The sequence below is a fragment of the Artemia franciscana genome, unplaced genomic scaffold, assembly GCF_032884065.1.
Source record: "Artemia franciscana unplaced genomic scaffold, ASM3288406v1 PGA_scaffold_53, whole genome shotgun sequence".
Classification (NCBI taxonomy): Eukaryota; Metazoa; Arthropoda; class Branchiopoda; order Anostraca; family Artemiidae; genus Artemia; species Artemia franciscana.
Genome location: NW_027062694.1, coordinates 312,279 through 329,788, shown reverse-complemented (window position 1 = coordinate 329,788; position 17,510 = coordinate 312,279). Strand labels below are relative to the sequence as shown.

The window sequence follows — 17,510 nt, the reverse complement described above, 5'->3', positions numbered from 1 at the left end:
TCCCAACATGAAATGAGATATTCTCCTTTTATTTAAATGTCTTTTATTGTTCCGTTTTACTCTATACTTATTTATTTTCATGGGTCTCTGTCTTGTTTTTGCTTTTTTCGGTTTGGTCAGTTTTGTCCAATTTTCGAACTCTAAAAGCTTTTTGTATTTTTCTTTGCTGGCGACTACCATCCGGAAAGATGGGTTGTCAGTCTTTCACAGTCTTTGTATTCACTTTGTGTCAACTAGGATGCCATTTTTAAGGGGGCCCAACTCCTATCAAAGGAGTTGAGTTTGACTGAACAAGTGCCATTTACTTTCTGTTATATCATCATAAGGTGAATTTTTACAGAACTTCTCATGTTGCTAGGGAAATATCCTTCTCTGGGACCCCTCCCCCCCCCACGATGATTTCAACTGAACGTAGTGTGTGCTACATTTTCGGACGAACAAGATTTTCAGTCCATGAACAAACCAAAAAAATAGTGCATATATTTCAGCGAAGAATTCCAGTCAGTCATCTTCAACAGCCGTAGGTAAAAAGCGAAGAATTAAGCAGCTAAAGCTTGAACTAATCAAACACACTGAATAAAAGGTGAAAAACTACATTAACCATTATCACAGTTTTAGTAACATAATATATCCATTAAATCAAGATTTTTAAATATTACCAGATAACAATTTTAAGTTTTATCAAAATCACAAAACTGAATTGAAAATTATTATCATAAGTGGATTAAAATTTCTTTTATTAAATAAAATTCAAAAAAAAAATAAAAAAAAATACAGATATCAGAGCGTTATCAGAGCAAACTTATCTTAATTAAATTAATTTTTTTTAACTGAAAGTAAGGAGCAACATTAAAACTTAAAAGGAACAAGAAAATCTAACGTATATGAAGGGTTGCCCCCTCCTCAGTACCTCACTCTTTACGCTAAAGTTTGACTTTTTCTTCTAATTATGTAAGAATGACTCCTGATACACAAGGACCGTTAGTTAGTATAATAAGCTTTTTACAAATTCAAAAAGCACTTTTAGCGTAAAGAGCGTGGTACTAAGGATGAGAGCACCCCCCCCCCTCATACTGTTCACTTTAATATTTAATGTTGCTCCTTACTTTCAGTTGACAAAACTAGTTTTTTTGTTTAATTTCTGACAGTTTTAAATTAATGCTCGGAAATCCAGCTCCCCCTCCCATGGAAAATTCCTTTCCCCTTGAAAACGCCTCCATGGAAAATTCCACCCAAGTATGCACCCACACCAGAAAATCCCCTCCCCCCACCGAAAATATCTTTATACTTCCTAATAGCCAATACTATATGTAAGCAATGGTAAAGTTCATAACTTGCAAACCTTCCCCCGGGGGCTGTCATCCTCAAACACATAGTTATTAGATCTTTTGACCATGCTGAAGAAAATGGCTATCCCAAAATTTTGATCGGCCAATTTTGGATAAAAAGGGGGGTAGGAGGGGGGCTAGCTACCCTCCAATACTTTTTGTCACTTAAAAAGGGCACAAGAACCTTTGATTTCCAATCAAATGAGTCCTCTCCCGATCTTCTAGGATCCCTGGTTTGATACAACCCCCTCTGGGTAAAGCAAACAAAGCAAAAAAAATAAAAATAAGCAAGCATCCACGATCGTGCTTATGGCAAAAAATTCAAATTTCCACATTTTTGTATATAGGAGCTTGAAACTTCTAAATAGGGTTCTCTGACATTCTGAGTCTCATGGGGCGTTTTTCAATAAGATCACTTGATTTCTTATGGATTTTTTTTCCCTTTTTTTCAAAAATGTGTAAAATTTTCTCAGGCTCGTAACTTTTGATAGGTATAACATTAAATTTCATGAATTTTATATAATTTGAATAAGCAGAAAAATTTGATTCTTTTGATGTATCTATTATCATCAAGACTCTTCTTCTTACAGTTTCGGCTACTGTTGAGCGGCATCGCTCCTTACTTACAGTTCGTTACCACAAAGTGTTTGGGACCATAGGGTACTTCTTCACTAGTATACTCATAACTGAAAAGTATGGTTTCTTGAAATATACTGTGTAAGCTTTGGAGGTATTCGAAAAGTTGATTGACTCCTAAGCAGGAATGCCCTGTATGCTTATTACTGATTTAAAATTATTTGTACACCATTCCTTAATTACATATGATAGAGACCTTCCCTAAAACGGTGATTATATGGACAAATTAGTTTATTCAGATACTTTTTTTTAATATAGTCCATTTTACCTGGCTGTATAATCATTACAATTATTATTTTATCATCACTTAAGTCTGTAGAGAGCGCGCCTTAGGTAAGGAATGATTTTTTCTTTCTTCCTTTTTTTCTCTTTTTGTATTTTCTTTCTATTCTTTTTTTATATCTTTTTATTTTTGAATGTAACTAATTTTTTTTTTTGGGGGGGGGGGCTTCTCTTTTGAGTAGTGTATAATTTGCATTTTGTTTTTGTTTTAATTATGCTTTTTGCCCAGTTGATTTCTGCTAATTTACGAAAGTGTTGATTCTCAAAAGAAGTCTTTTGCTAATAACTTTCAATGGGTAGGCTAAATTGAAAATAAAACCCTTACATGTTTAATATCGAGAAACTTGAAATTATAATTGAAAATAAAATCATGTAAAACTGACATGTACCCAGTGTGTTAGTTTTCAGAAATAAATTCATTTTCAGTACTCCTTTCTCTTCTTTTAGTACTCTTTTATTTCTGTTTTTTTCTTTTGAGATTCTCGTTTTAATTTATACATAATTTACACTTTTTTTTTTAAACACACTTTACCCAGTTGAGCTGTGTTGATTTACAAAAGTGTTGATCTCCCTCTTTTTTCATTTTCGACTGACAAAGACACCAATTTGGCATTCTTTGCTTGTGCTAGTCGTGTTAAAAAAGAAATTCATTGGATTTTGTCTTACTTTTAAAATGTTTACCCCTCCTTCCCATTTTCTACCTTCATCTTGTGGTAATGAGATATTTGTTGTCATAGTCAATATGTTACTTAGGGGATTCTAAGAACACCATTTTACTTGAAGGGGGGGGGGACGGTAATCTACAGATTAATAACACTTTGGCAGCAAAATTCTTTGAATAAAAAAAATGATTTTAGTAATTGGGTACAAGAAGATGGTTTTGAATTACCTCTACAATAGATATTGTATTCTTCTCTGAGTTTATCAAAAGCATCCAGATAAACCTTTGCGTTGTAATCGTGGCTCAACCATTCTGGATTGCTACTATAACAAACTTCAACAGTCCTTCTACTGCTCATTGGTAAACCTGGAATATAAATTTCTATTTTGAGAGATACGTTTTCCGAATGACGACATTGAATAATGTATTATTCAGGGTGTGTCAACACCCCAATCGAATGTAGAAAGAAACTAGATTTACGATCCATGATCCTCTGATGTTGTATTTTTACAATACGAAGCAATTAATCTTGTTACTGATCCAAATTCTTGTCTTGAATTTCAACTACAGTAAATCTAAATTGTATATATTTTATATTTATTTGACACACAAGGAGTTTTGTTTTAATTTCCAAGGTTGAAGTCTAGACATTACAGAATATGGATTACGAGAAGTTGATTACGACAAGAATGGGAAGTTGAGAGTAAAATTTGGCGCTCTAAAGAACTGCCTTAATGGGTGTAACTTATTAATAGTCATAAGGATTCTTCACCTCATGTAGCTCATGCACACATTCTATATAGCAGATTGCACCTTATCTTAACTATATATAATGCGATTAAAAGAGGCCATGTCTCCCTTTCCTTTAGTAGTTTCTTTTTTGGTAGGTATAAGATGACTAAAAGAGATGCCTTCAAAGCTAATAGTCAATCTGAACCTGTGGTCGTGTATTTCCCCAGGCTATAGGCGTTGTTCCTCGCCAGAAAATACTTTCCAGAATATAGACCCCATGGAAAATACCCCCATCCTGAAAAACACCCTTAGCCCACAGAAAATAGGGTCTTCCAAATTTGAGAATTGTATTTGAGTTTTCTTTTTTTTAGTTTACCTGAGAAGTTCTAAAGAAAGTGAAAAAGAAATAGGCATTTGCATGCCATAAGTATCTTAGAAATTCAGAAAAAAAACTTAATTCAACTTTTTTATGCAATTTCGTCAAACATAACTTGAATCCGCTAGGATACTACTACTCTCTCCCGCCTCGTCACAAATAATAAATGTGTAAGCTGAAAATATACGTGGGAACTAAGAAGAATTAGAAAATATGCCCCAAATAATCATTTAGTTTTCATCTGAAGGATCAGTGAGGCTCAGAAAATTAGGACATTGAAACGTACTCCTTTGGGTATCTTACGCCCCTCCCTAAACAATAATCTACCACCTCTCCTTAATTACAGACTACTACATTATGAAACACATCACTTCAGTTAATTAATTGATTAAAATAAATGCTAGAAACATTTTGTACAATAAGAAGGGAAGTGGCACCTTACCCACATTTTCCACGGAAAATTCTTTTCAGACAATTTGATCCCTGTTGAAAGGAAATTGTTCCCAAAAATATTCTCCCCACTGAAAATTCTCTCAGACAATCCCAGCCCCCAGCAGAAGTCTCCCCCGCAAAAAATGTCTGTATGTTTCCCAATGACAAATACTATTTGTAAATAATGGACAAATTACAAAACTTAAAAAGGTACTAACACTTCTACAATGAGGTTTTCTGATTGCTTTGTAGTTAGGGAGGGAGGGAGATACTTCAAAGGGTGCATTTTAATGCCAAAACATCCCAGCTCTCACTGATCCATCAGATAAATACAAAATTAGTACTAAGATAGAGAAAAGAAGAAGCTAAGGTAGAAATTGATGTGGGTTTCCCAGGGTTGTAACCAGGATTTTGTTTTGGGAGGGGAGTGTTTTTTCAAGATTGGGGTACAAAAGAAACTTTGAAAAACACATCAAAAACGTGAAACTGATATATATTCCCTTCTGATTTCTTGGAACATTTCTGGTCTATGCTATTATTATGAAAGTAAAAAGTAACATTAAACACCAAAATGAGCAGAATCTATTCCGTAAGGGATGGGGAGTGCCCCTTCCTCATCCAAAACTCTACCTGATACTGGCAAAAACTTCGAAAAATGTGGAATTTTGTATTTTTTGCCAGAAGGCAGATCATGGAAGGTTGTTTATTTGTTTGTTTTGTTGTTTTTTTCCCAGGGGTGATCGTATCGAACCAATGATCCTAGAATCTTGTGAGAGGGCTCATTCTAACGGAAATGAAAAGTTCTAGTGCCCTTTTTAAGTGACCAAATAATTGGAGGGCACCTACGCCCCCTTCCACGTTAATTATTTTCCCAAAGTCACTGGATCAACATTCTGAAATAGCCATTTTATTCAGCGTAGTCAAAAACCATATAGCTATGTCTTTGGGGACGACTTACTCCCCCACAGTCCCCGTGGGAAGGGCCACAAATTACAAACTTTGACCAGCGCTTACATATAGTAATGGTTATTTGGAAGTGTACATACGTTTTCTGGGGAATTTTTAGGTTGAGGGGGGAGGAGGTTGAGAAGAGGGGAATATGTTGGGGGAACTTTCCTTGGAGGAATTTGTCATGGGGGAAGAACAGTTTCATGAAGGGAGCGCAGGATTTTCTAGCATTATTAAAAAAAAAAAACAATGAAAAAATAAATATGAAAAAGTTTTTTCAACTGAAAGTAAGGAGAAGCAATAAAACTTAAAACGAACAGAAATTATTACACATATGATGGGCTAGCCTCCTCTTAATAGGCCTACCTCACTCTTTACGCTAAAGCATTTTTAGTAATTTCACCTACTTATTCTACGGCTTTTGTGATTCAGGGGTCATTCTTAAGAAATTAGGACAAAATTTAAGCTTTAGTGTAAAGAGTGAGGTACTGACGAGGGGGTGAACTATGAGAATACAGAAGTTCGTTACGTAAGCTAATTTGTAAGTTACGTATATCTTTTACTAATAAAAACATTCGTAAAAAAATTAAAAGTTCTAGTTGCCTTTTTAAGTAACCAAAAAATCGGAGGGTAAGTAGGACCCATCCCGCTCCTTCTTCTCTCAAAATCATTCGATCAAAACTACGAGAAAGCCAATTAGCCAAAAAAATAAATATGCAAATTTCGTTTTGGTTATTCATCTGTGGAGAGCTAAAATCAAAACATGCATTGATTCAAAAACGTTCATAAATTAAATAATAAAAAAGTTTTTTTAACGGGAAGTAAGGAGCGATTTTTAAAACATATTTTTTTTTAAAGAAATTACTTAGTATATGAAAGGGGCTGCTTCCTCATCAACGCCCCGCTCTTTACGCTAAAGTTTTTTACTGTTTTAAAAAGTAGAGTTAGGAGAAAGAGACAAACTTTAGCGTAAAGAGTGGGGCGTTGATGAGGAAGCAGCTCCTTTTATATACGAAGTAATTTCTGTTCTTCTTAAGTTTTAATGTCGCTCCCTACTTCTTGTTGTAAAACTTTTTTTTTTATTTAATATCCTATAGGATTCATTTTTATGCAGGGTAATGTTATAGCAGGATAAGATAAAGGTTAAAGAAATTAATTTACTTGCATTTATAAATAAAAGAGATAAGCTCATATTATAAGCCAAAGACTAGCAGGGCCAATACAAGATACTAGGTATATAGGAGTACAATTGTGTTAAATAAAGAGCATCGTTTAGTAGCGTTTAGGGTTGATTTAAACTTGAAATTTAGTAATGATAACTACCTGGTGATCATTTCAACAACAATAATAAAGCTAAGAAGACTGGAGAACAAAAACGTGAAAAGCTGCCAGGATCAAACACCAAAGAACACCAGGATCAAACCCAAAGAAAACCAAAGCCTTGAGCACAAAAATGTGAAAAGCTGCCAGGATCAAACACCAAAGAACGCCAAGATCAACCCCAAAGAACACCAAAGCCTGGAGAACAAAAATGTGAAAAGCTGCCAGGATCAAACACCAAGATCAAACCCAAAGAACACCAAAGCCTGGAGAAAAAAAAATGTGAAAAGCTGCCAGGATCAAACACCAAAGAACACCAAAGCCTGGAGAACAAAAATGTGAAAAGCTGCCAGGATCAAACCCAAAGAACACCAAAGCCTGGAGAAAAAAAATGTGAAAAGCTGCCAGGATCAAACACCAAAGAACACCAAGATCAAACCCAAAGAACACCAAAGCCTGGAGAAAAAAAAATGTGAAAAGCTGTCAGGATCAAACACCAAAGAACACCAAGATCAAACCCAAAGAACACCAAAGCCTGGAGAACAAAAATGTGAAAAGCTGCCAGGATCAAACCCAAAGAACACCAAAGCCTGGAGAAAAAAAATGTGAAAAGCTGCCAGGATCAAACACCAAAGAACACCAGGATCAAACCCAAAGAACACCAAAGCCTGGAGAACAAAAATGTGAAAAGCTGCCAGGATCAACCCCAAAGAACACCGTCAACCCCAAAGAATACCATTCAACTGATGATAAATGCTTTCTTTCAAAGGCAGAAGAAACTTGAGACAACATCTGCCGAAAAAGCTAAAAAATTAGAGAAAAGAAGTATTAGCAGGAGCTGGTGTATCAGGTTTTGTACATGATTTTCAAGTTTACCAATGGAATATCATTCTTGTTGAAGACAAGTAAGTACCAAAAATGCATATACAAAAAATTTTCTGAAAGCATTCTCCCCCCCCCCCTAAGGAAAAAATCCTGGATAGGGCCTTGCCTAAGTTAGGGATTCAAGACATTAATCCCAGAAGAACTCTAGGTGTTCTTATGAATAGGTTGTGTTTGGTGTTTTAAAGACATTGAAACACAGGCTCAATAGCCCAATTTTCTCTATATTTGTCTTTAAATAGCTTCTGAGGTTGCACTGGCTGCACATACCATGAGAAAAAAAGAGCAGAAATACAAAATAACAACAAGGATAATTTTCAGCTTGTGAACAATGAAAACAAAGTAAAAATACCAGCAAAGACCTCTACTAAGCTTTCTTCTGTGCTTAACATCATGGAAATTCTCCTTAAGTTGCTTTATTTTCCAAATTGAATTAACACTTTGTCCAAATAATGGAAAATTCATCACAGATTAGAGTTCAGAGCATATATTTGCAGATTAGGGTGCTGGGGGTAAAGTTCATTTCCAACAAAAGTGAATTTTAGATCTGGATTCAGGATGCAATTCCAACTCTAAAGTTATGTTATTTCTTAGCTAAGTCAGTAATTTCACCTCCTCCAAATTTACCAAAGGATGTCCACCTAAACTATTTAAACAGCATTGTCAGACTGTTTACTATCCAAGCTCAAAGGTGTAACTTTGAACCAACAGGACAACACAGAGCAATTAAAAATAGAAAATTATGATTATTCCATTCAACCCAACCTTTTAAAATAATACTACCAAGTAGCCCACCCTTGTGCTGGTGATGTGGTATTGCTTGTTCATACCAATCATAAGTTTTGAGGTTCAATCCTGCATGTTCCAAGGGAATAATATGGATATATTTTCAAATCATATTTTCGTATGAATTTTTTCCTACTTTTCTGTAATTAATTATCTCAAAGAGTGATCTTTTGCCCTTTGTTTGATAGGGTCCTTGTTAATATAAACAAACAAACAGCAGTTGTGGTTGGAAACTGGATTTATCATATGCAGCATAATAGTACTGCCTAAGCAAAGAGCAATTTGGGCACAAAGTCTTTTTTTTTTTTTACCAGGACACTCCATACAGAAAGAGTTGCTGTAAAAACATCCAAAGCGGCTCATTCAGTTCAAAATTAAAAGGGCTAGTGCCTTCCTTATAGCTGAAAGTTATTGGAGGGCAGCCAGTCCCTCCCCATACCCATCATTCCTCTAACCCATCCAATCAAAATTTTGAGATAGCCATTTTATTCAGCATAGGTGAAAGGTCTGAAATTTTTGTCTTTGAGGATGACAACAGTAGTATCCCTTCAACAAATACAAGCATAGCCCTATCCCTTTTGCACCCAAAGCCAATAGGTATCAACTACAATGTAGACCATTTTGAGTTGATACCCCTCAAACTGGTTTTAAAGGTCAATGACATTTGTTACTAACACATTTTGGCTCTAAAACTCTTGAAATACATCCAGCAACAGCCATAGGCAGTCATAAACCCCTCAAATCAGTTTTTCCACCAACATTAAAATCTGGTTTGCCAATATGTTCTTCAAGAATCTGATCCATAGCATGAATAACCATGGGTCACTAATTCTGGGCCACTAAGTCTGGGCCACTAAGTCTGGGTCATTAGGTTACAGAGCCTGGGTTACTTGGTTACTGAGTCTGGATCAGTGATTCTAGGTCATTGAGTCACAATTACTGGGTTATGAATGGAATTTTTTGAGAATAGTTGAAGACCATGGTAAACTTCTTGCTTCTGCTTGTAGTAAAACAATGTTGGTTGATTCTTTTCAAATATACCTGTCAAGTAGGCAAATTTTTAAGACTTGGAAATCAGAAGAAGGTTAACATAGTAGCTTGGCAATACCTTCCCAAAGTATGTTTTTGCCCTAGATTCATTGCTGAAAGTTTCATTTCTCTTTCCTAGCCTGTTTCCAAGAAAGTAAAGAGTAGCTAAAACAGAATTTTACTCAATCTTGGTTCATATCTCCTTTGCTAAACCATCTTCACTTACAACAAAAGATTAATAGCCTAGTCTACCTTCTCAGTATATTATAAAATATAAAATAATAGGCACTAATATAATACTTGCAATGCCCCCCCCCCTAACAGTAAGATATAGTACTAGGCTAAACAAAAGACTTGGCTAATTTTTTTGTTTCCATTATTTTTTTGTATCAACAGTTGGTTCATAATGCCAAATAATATCAATTAAAATAAGCAACATGTGATATCACAAAAGTAGGCTATTATACATAGGCTGGAGCTATATTCAGAAATTAGAGGCAAGGTCTGAGCTGTAATTGTCACTTAAAGGAGTAGACCTATTGAATAGGCATGGTAATCAAATGGTAGCCTAATAGGGATGGACCTAAGCTACTAGAAAAGAAATCTTGCTCCAAGATTATTAAAAATTTAGAGTATGCCTAATACTTAAAAGGCTTTATCTAGCTTATGCCTACAATTTACTGCTATAACCATTAGGGTATATAACTGATTTTTAGACTGCTTTTATGATTATATTTTCAGATTTATGTAGCATGAAAATGAACAATGACAAAGCCAATCAAACTTCTTTCAAGCTACTAACTTAGTTAATATGCTTGAAATAAGCTTGCAAAACAAACCAGTAGCAAGATAATTCTGTTTGCCTTGATATAGACTAACAAGCTGATATAAAGCCAAATTATTCCTTCAGGCTTGGTTCCTTTACAATGCCTACCTCATGGATACTGATCTTATTCACATCGATTTTGAGACATTAGCTTGTAAAAACACAATATTATCAAGTACATCAGGTATTAAGAGATTACTGTCATCATTTCAGCTGCTAGGTGTTTTTTATAGGAACAGAAAGCCTGTCCTCCAACTCTGCAACAGCTAAAATCAAACATTGGGCCCCATTTTACCAAGCAGAGCATTAATTAGCCTACTATACTACTAAGATAGCATAATATAAATAACAAAATATGTTTATTACATGACACTAATATGTACAATACAGATTAAAATATATAAAAGAACAAGCTAGTAATCAAGTTAGTTGTTATGAATATTTTTAACTTATTTTTCACACAAATAAGTAAAGATATAATTCTTCTAATAAAGATAGAAAGCTTTCCACTTCAACAATAACAAGGCTAATCTGAATCAAGACAAGCATGCACTAGTATGTATGGTTGTTGTGATTAAATGTTTGTTAATAGGACCTTTGATTAAATACAAGTTTCATTGGCCTTTTGCTGAATACTTTAGAAGTTTTGCATTCTTCTATGCACTTTTTATAAACAATCTGGCACTGTTTTTTCAACAATGAAAGAAAGGGTAAAATTCTAGTTTATCTACTTTTTGCTTTCTTGGAAACAGGTCAGGAAAGAGAAATGAAACTTTCAATAATGAATCTAGGGCCAACAATATACTTTAGGAAGGTATTGCCCAGCAACTATGTTAACCTTCTTCTGATTTCTAAGTCTTAGAAATTTGCTTACTTGACAGGTCACCTTGCCTATCAAAATTCTGACAGAACAACATTATAATTTAATTTTTAGATTTCAGTTTCTTTTCCTCTGGTTTTAGTTTTGAAAATGCAATTCCTGTTATTTGAGGAGTTTTAAGCCATACTTAGGAAATATGTTTACAGATCCTTAAAGCTTCATAAATCAGGATTGAGTAAAGTTATGAAGTCAAAAATATTTTACTTGTACTTCATTTAAATAAAAAAATCTATTTTCTGAAGCTTCACTTCATTAGCACAGGGCTTATTAAAGGTCATCAAAGGTTAGTGCCCTCTAGAAAGAGGAGTGGAAGTAGGTACTCTAAAGTACCTTCTCAGGACATACTTTAGGCTGTAGACCCAGTCCAGAAAGCTTTATTTTCCTACCCTAGCTGCTTTCCAAGATAGTAAGAAGCAGCTAAACCTTGAAAATGTAATCCCTGTTATTTCATTAGAGTTTTAAGCCATACTTAGCAAATATGTTTGAAGATCCTTAAGATCCTTAAAACCACATAAATTGGGACTCAGCAAAGTTGTGAAACTGAAAATACTTTTCTTGTGATTCATTTAAGCAGAAGATCTATTTATAAGGTTTTACTTCTAAAGCACAGGGATTTTTGAAGGTCATCAAAGGTTAGTGCCCTCTACAAAGAGAAAGAGTGGAGGCTGCTACTCTAAAATACCTTCCCAGGACATACTTTAGTCTGTAGGACCTGGCCAGAAAGATTTATTTTTCTAGCCAAGCCACTTTAAAAAATAGCAAGAAGCAGCTAAGCTGAAATTGTACCCATAATATATGCATAGCCAACTCTATCCCCTCCCAATGGTTAAATTTATGCCCCAAATTGAATATAGGCCTATGCAAGGAATCTTCTATAGTAATCCTATATGTGAATTTTCTTCAAGTTCATTTGATTGCAAAGAAACAACATCAAATGCATTAAGCAACAGGAAAATGCATAACATTGGCCTTGTATTTAACCATTAAGGGGGGGGGGGGTTAAAGAAAAGGGATGTGCTTATATGAAAGATATTTTAGAATTATTTACATTTTCAATACAATTCTATTAGAGGTGACAAACCACTAAACTAGAAATAATTCAGCTTTTAGTAGGCTATTGTTTCTCAGAGGCAACAACCAGACTTTGACCAGTAAATAAGGTAAAAATTCACAATCAATTGAAGAAATTTTTGGAGGTTTGTATTGATGGACTATTCAGGTAGCTAAGCAATAAGCTTACCTCTCTAGGCCTAGTCAGAATTGCATCCTGAATCCAAGTGTAATATGCATACAGAGGTAAGTTTACTTCTCAGCTACCTGGAGAGTCCGTTAATATACACATTACATAAATTTTTACTTATTGTATACACACAGTAGATGATTTGATCATTTTATATACTCCAAAGCATCTCTTACCCGTGCTCATCTGTACAGCCATGCTTGCCCTTTCAAATTTTCGAATTTAAATGGGTCTTTATCTTTTTGCCTGATTATCGCCATCTGTGTGCTGTAAACACATCATGTTTGTTTTTCCGCCGCCCCAACAAAATGTTTACTGACAGTTTACTATCAATTAAGCTTTCTGGAAATAATTATCTTTCTGGATTTTTCCAGAAAATCTGGAATAATTGGAATTATCTTTCCAGAAAATAATTTCTGGAAAAATTATTTTTCCAGAATCAATCAGAACTGCTTACGAACCCTATATAAGTGTTTTTACAGCAGGAAGAATGCTTAGAGTGCTCAGTACATTCAGAGCAATGAAGTCCATGAGACTATTTAGAGCATTCTACAGTTAACAAATTCCTTTGTCGGGTTTAAGCAAAACCTGATTACTTGTTAATTAAACGAAACACACTCTAGAATTACGCTTAGTTTAGCTCAAAGAAAGTCGTTTCATAGCGGCTAAAACAAGTAACGGGTGATAGGATGCATTGAACATGTGTAATTTGGACTATATACTTAGACATCAGGAGGTGGAGAGGGGGTTAGTTTAGATTAGGGGCATTGTCCAAATGCTTTACCTCTACCTCCCCCCTAACTTGCAATTATATAGGCCGATATATATTATTTTATAAACTGAAGGTTATATGAAAGTCATATTTCAGTAGGATTAAACTTACTTCACTTAATTGGTATGTTTAGTTTAATCAGAAGGACCGCTATAGCGTTGCTAAAAGTAAAAGCCATACTGCTCCAATGTTTTATTATTTATTTATTATTTTTCCCTAGAGGCGCTTCATATCGAGTGGGTCATAGTACGTTATGTAAAATTCAAAGAAGGCTCATTCCATTGGAAATCGAGAGTCCCCTCCCCTTACGCACTTTTTCGCCAAATACATCCAATACAAATTTTGAGATAGCCGTTTTGTTAAAAACAGTTCAAACATCATATAAATAAAACTCCGGGGTAGATACAACACCCTAGGGCCCAAGAAAAGGTGCTGTAAGTTATATCATGGGGGTAAATATGGCTCTTATAGAAGGGATGTTCGTATAAACTTTATAAAAGGCTCATTTAATTTGAATTTAAAGTTCTAGCCCAATTTTTCAGGGTCTAAAGTGATCTGAGGGCCACTAGCCCCCCACGCTTTTTTCCCAAGATACATCCGATAAAACATTGGCAATCATAGCCATTTTGCTAAAAATAGCTAAAGGGTCAGATAACAAAAAATTCGATGTCGATACGGGCAGGTGTTGTAAGTTATGTCTGGGGGCAAATATGGTTATTAACGAAGAAATGCTCGCATAAAACTCAGAGAGGGCTCATTTGATTGGAAATTGAAGGTTGCAGTTCACTTTTAAGAGTCAAAAGTGGTAGGAGGGCAGGGAACCCCCTGCACACCCTTTCCCCCCAAATATATCAGATGAAAATTTCGAGATAACTATTTTGTTTAAAATAGTTCGAAGTTCTGATAACAAAATTACCAATGTCGACACAACCCCTTAGGGCCTGAGTGCAGGCGTTTTAACTTATGACCTGGGGGCATATATGGTTCTTATTGAAGGGGTGCTTATGTAAACTCTAGAGAGGGCTAGTTTGTTTGTAAAGAGAAAGTTCTATTTCACTTCTTAAGAGTCAAAAGAGATCTGAGGGCAACTGACCCCCCCACCGCTCATTTTTCCCCAAATGCATCAGATAGAAATTTTGAGGTAGCCATTCCGTTAAAAAATAGTTAAAAGGTTAGATAACAAAAACTTTGGTGTCGACAAAACCCCCAGGGGTTGGGGTTAGGCGTTGTAAATTATGCCACGGGGACATATATGGTTCTTATAGAAGGGGGGCTCGTTTAAACTTCAGAGAGGGCTCATCTGTTTGGAAAGTAAACGTTCTAGCTCACTTTACAAGAGTGAGAATAGATCCAAGGGCAACAAGTGCCCTCCCCCACGCCCTTTTTCCCAAACCCATCCGATAAAATTTTGAGATTGCTATTTTCTTTTTAAATAGTTCAAACATTCATTAACAATAGCTCCGCTGTCAACAGAACCTCTCAGGGCCCGGGAAAGGCTTTATAAGCTATAACCTGAGGGAATTTATGACTCTTATGGAAGGGATGCTTGTATAAACTTCAGAGAGGGCTTATTTGATTGGAAATGGAAAGTTCTAGATCATGTTTTAACAGTCAAAAGTTAGTGGAGGGCAGTTAGCCTCCATCCACGCTCTTTATCCTCAAACGCATCAAATAAAATTTTGATGTAGCCATTTAGTTAACAATAGTTCAGAAGGTCAGATAAAAAAAACTCCAGTGTCAGCACAACCCCCCAGGCCCCGGGAGCAGGCGTTATAAGTTATGTCCTGGGGGCAAATATGGTTCTTATGGAAGGAATGCTTGTATAAGCTTCAGAGAGGGTTCATTTGATTGGAAATTGAAACTTGTAGCTCACTTTTAAGAGTCAAAAGTTACCGAACGGCAGTTAGCCCCTCCCCGCCCTTTCCCCCCAATACATCACATAAAAAATTTGAGATAACTATTTAATTAAAAACAGTTCAAAGCTCGGATAATAAAATTACCGATGTTGACCCAACCCCTAGGCTGAGTGAGGGTGTTGTAAGTTATGCCCTGGGGTATACATGGTTCTGCTCGTGTGAACTCCAGAGAGGGTTCATTTGTTTGAAAAGAGAAAGTTCTATTTCACTTTTTAAGAGTCAAAAGCGATTGGAGAGCAAGCCCTTTGATCCCTTTACCTTTTTTTTACTCTACCCCCCCCCCTACTCTTTTCCCAAATGCATCATATAAAAGATTTGAGATACCCATTTTGTTAAAAATAGTTAAAAAGTTAGATAAGAAAACCCACGTGTCGACACATTATCCCAGGGCCAGAAGGCAGACGTTGTATGTTATGCTCCGGATTCATAGCTGGTTCTTATGGAAGAGGTGCTTGTATAAATTTTAGAGAGCCCTCGTTTGTTACTTCACTTTTTAAGTGTCAGAAGGGATCGTAGGGCAACTAACCCTCCCTACGCCCTTTCCCCCCAAATACATCAGATAATATTCTGACAAAGACGTTTTTCTAGAAGCTCAAATAAAAAAATTCTGGTGCCGACACAACCCCCAGTGCCTAGGGGCATTTGTTGCTAGTTAAGCCCTGGTTGCATATATGGTTCTTATGGACGTGATACTCCTATAAACTTCAGAGAGGGCTTATTTAACTGGAAATTAAAAGTTCTAACTCACTTTTTGAGAGTCAAAAGTGATCGGAAGGCAGCCCTTGCCCCAGAGCAAGGGCTGTAAGTTGTGCAAGGTATCCCTTGTTCATTTATAAGGTTTTTATCAAAAGGGTAATTGTATAGACTTCGGAAAAGGCTCATTCGATTTAAAGTTCTAGCGCCGTTTTAAAAGTCAGGAATAATCGGTTGGTAGCCTGCCCCCCTCCACCGGCATTTTTTTCTAAATGGTTCCAATCAACATTTTGAGTTAGCTATTTTACTCAAAATCGTCCAAATGTCCAACAGCTACGGTTCTGGACTTGACCCCCCCCCCCTCCAGCCCTGGGAAAATAACTGTAAGCTACACTAGCAGCCCATCGTTAACATACAGAGCTTCTATGTAAGACTTGGTCGCATAAACTTTGAAAGAAGTTTATTCAGTCGGAAACTGGAATTTATTATGCCCTTTTAAGAACCAAAATTGATCGAAAAGTAACAATACCCCCCCCCCCCCTTGTGGATTTTTCCCCAAATGCATCTTATCAAAATTATAAAATAGCCATTTTGTCCAAAATGGTTCAAAATTCAAATTACTATAACTTTAGGGTTAAGAAATTTTCCATAGCCCCCGGGAAAAGAATTGTAATTTATGTAAGTTGCCTATTATTAGAATATAAGGTTTTTGCGGAAGGGTTGGTCGTTTTAACTTTGGAGAGGACTGATTTGATCGGAAATTGAAACTTCTAGATCTTTTTAAGAGTCAAAGGTGATCAATGGGCAAACTAGCCCACTTTCCCAAAGGGCATCCGGCCAAAATTTTGAGATTACCATTTTGTTCAAAAAGTTCAAAGGCCAAATAACTATGCTTCCGAGGTTGAACCCCCCGCCTCCAACCCTGGGGAAATGGCTCTAAGTTACAGAACTTGCTTATTATTACTTTGACACTTTGTTTACTTCAATACTTGGATTTAGTGATATACATGGCAACTTTGATTTACGGTACAAGGGCTGTAAGTTATGCAAGTTGCTTATTGCTACTTTGACCCTTGTTAGATTTGATGCTTTCTTTATTTTGTTTTTTGTTTTGTTTACTTTGTTTTGTTTACTTTGATACATTTTGACATTTTTGTTTTGACAAAGTAAACAAAATTTTTGTTTTGACATTTTGATGAACATTTGACGTTAAAATAAAGTTTGATTTTGAAATAACGAATTTTTAAAAACTTGAAACTTTTTTAACATGAAACGAACAACCTTAGACCCTCCTGAGCCATCGGTGGCACATAGGGCGTCGACAAAGTCTGTCCATTCATCACGAAGCTGTGCGGCTGCAGTGATATCTTCCCATCGCGGAGTGAGGGAAATGTTTGCCTTTTTCAGGTCCCGATCATACTGCCTCCGCAGTGTGTGTCAATTAAAAAAAAAACTTTCCGAAAAATTATTTTTTTAAAGAAAAGTAAAGGCTATTTTAAACTTATGATCAAGAGATACAAATACCTGTTAAAAGCAAACGTATCTTCCGGCAAGACGCTTTTATGTATGGGAGCCATGCTAGAAACGCATTTGAAAGCCATTTCACAACTTGGAAAAAAGGCTTGCCTTAGCTCAATGTAACTTAAACCATTTTTAATTGAAAGTCCGCTGGATTTTGTAAAATGGGGGAACATCCCGAAGAGATAATTGGATATCCATAAAAAAAATACACTCGGGTGAATATTATTAGGTGGATAGTGAATATATAGTT

General features: G+C 35.8%; 1 protein-coding gene across 1 annotated transcript in view; it reads right to left on the bottom strand.

Moving 5' to 3' along the window:
• The window catches only part of LOC136041986 (3'-5' RNA helicase YTHDC2-like), a 103,272-nt gene extending 90,568 nt beyond the window's left edge, over window positions 1-12,704 (bottom strand). The window contains exons 1-2 of the mRNA XM_065726806.1: window positions 12,535-12,704; window positions 3,136-3,273 (exon numbers count right to left, since the gene is read on the bottom strand). Coding sequence (XP_065582878.1) covers window positions 3,136-3,273; window positions 12,535-12,556 — 160 coding nt within the window. The 5' untranslated portion in view covers window positions 12,557-12,704. The remainder of the gene's footprint in view (window positions 1-3,135; window positions 3,274-12,534) is intronic.
• Window positions 12,705-17,510: the final 4,806 nt, after the last annotated feature.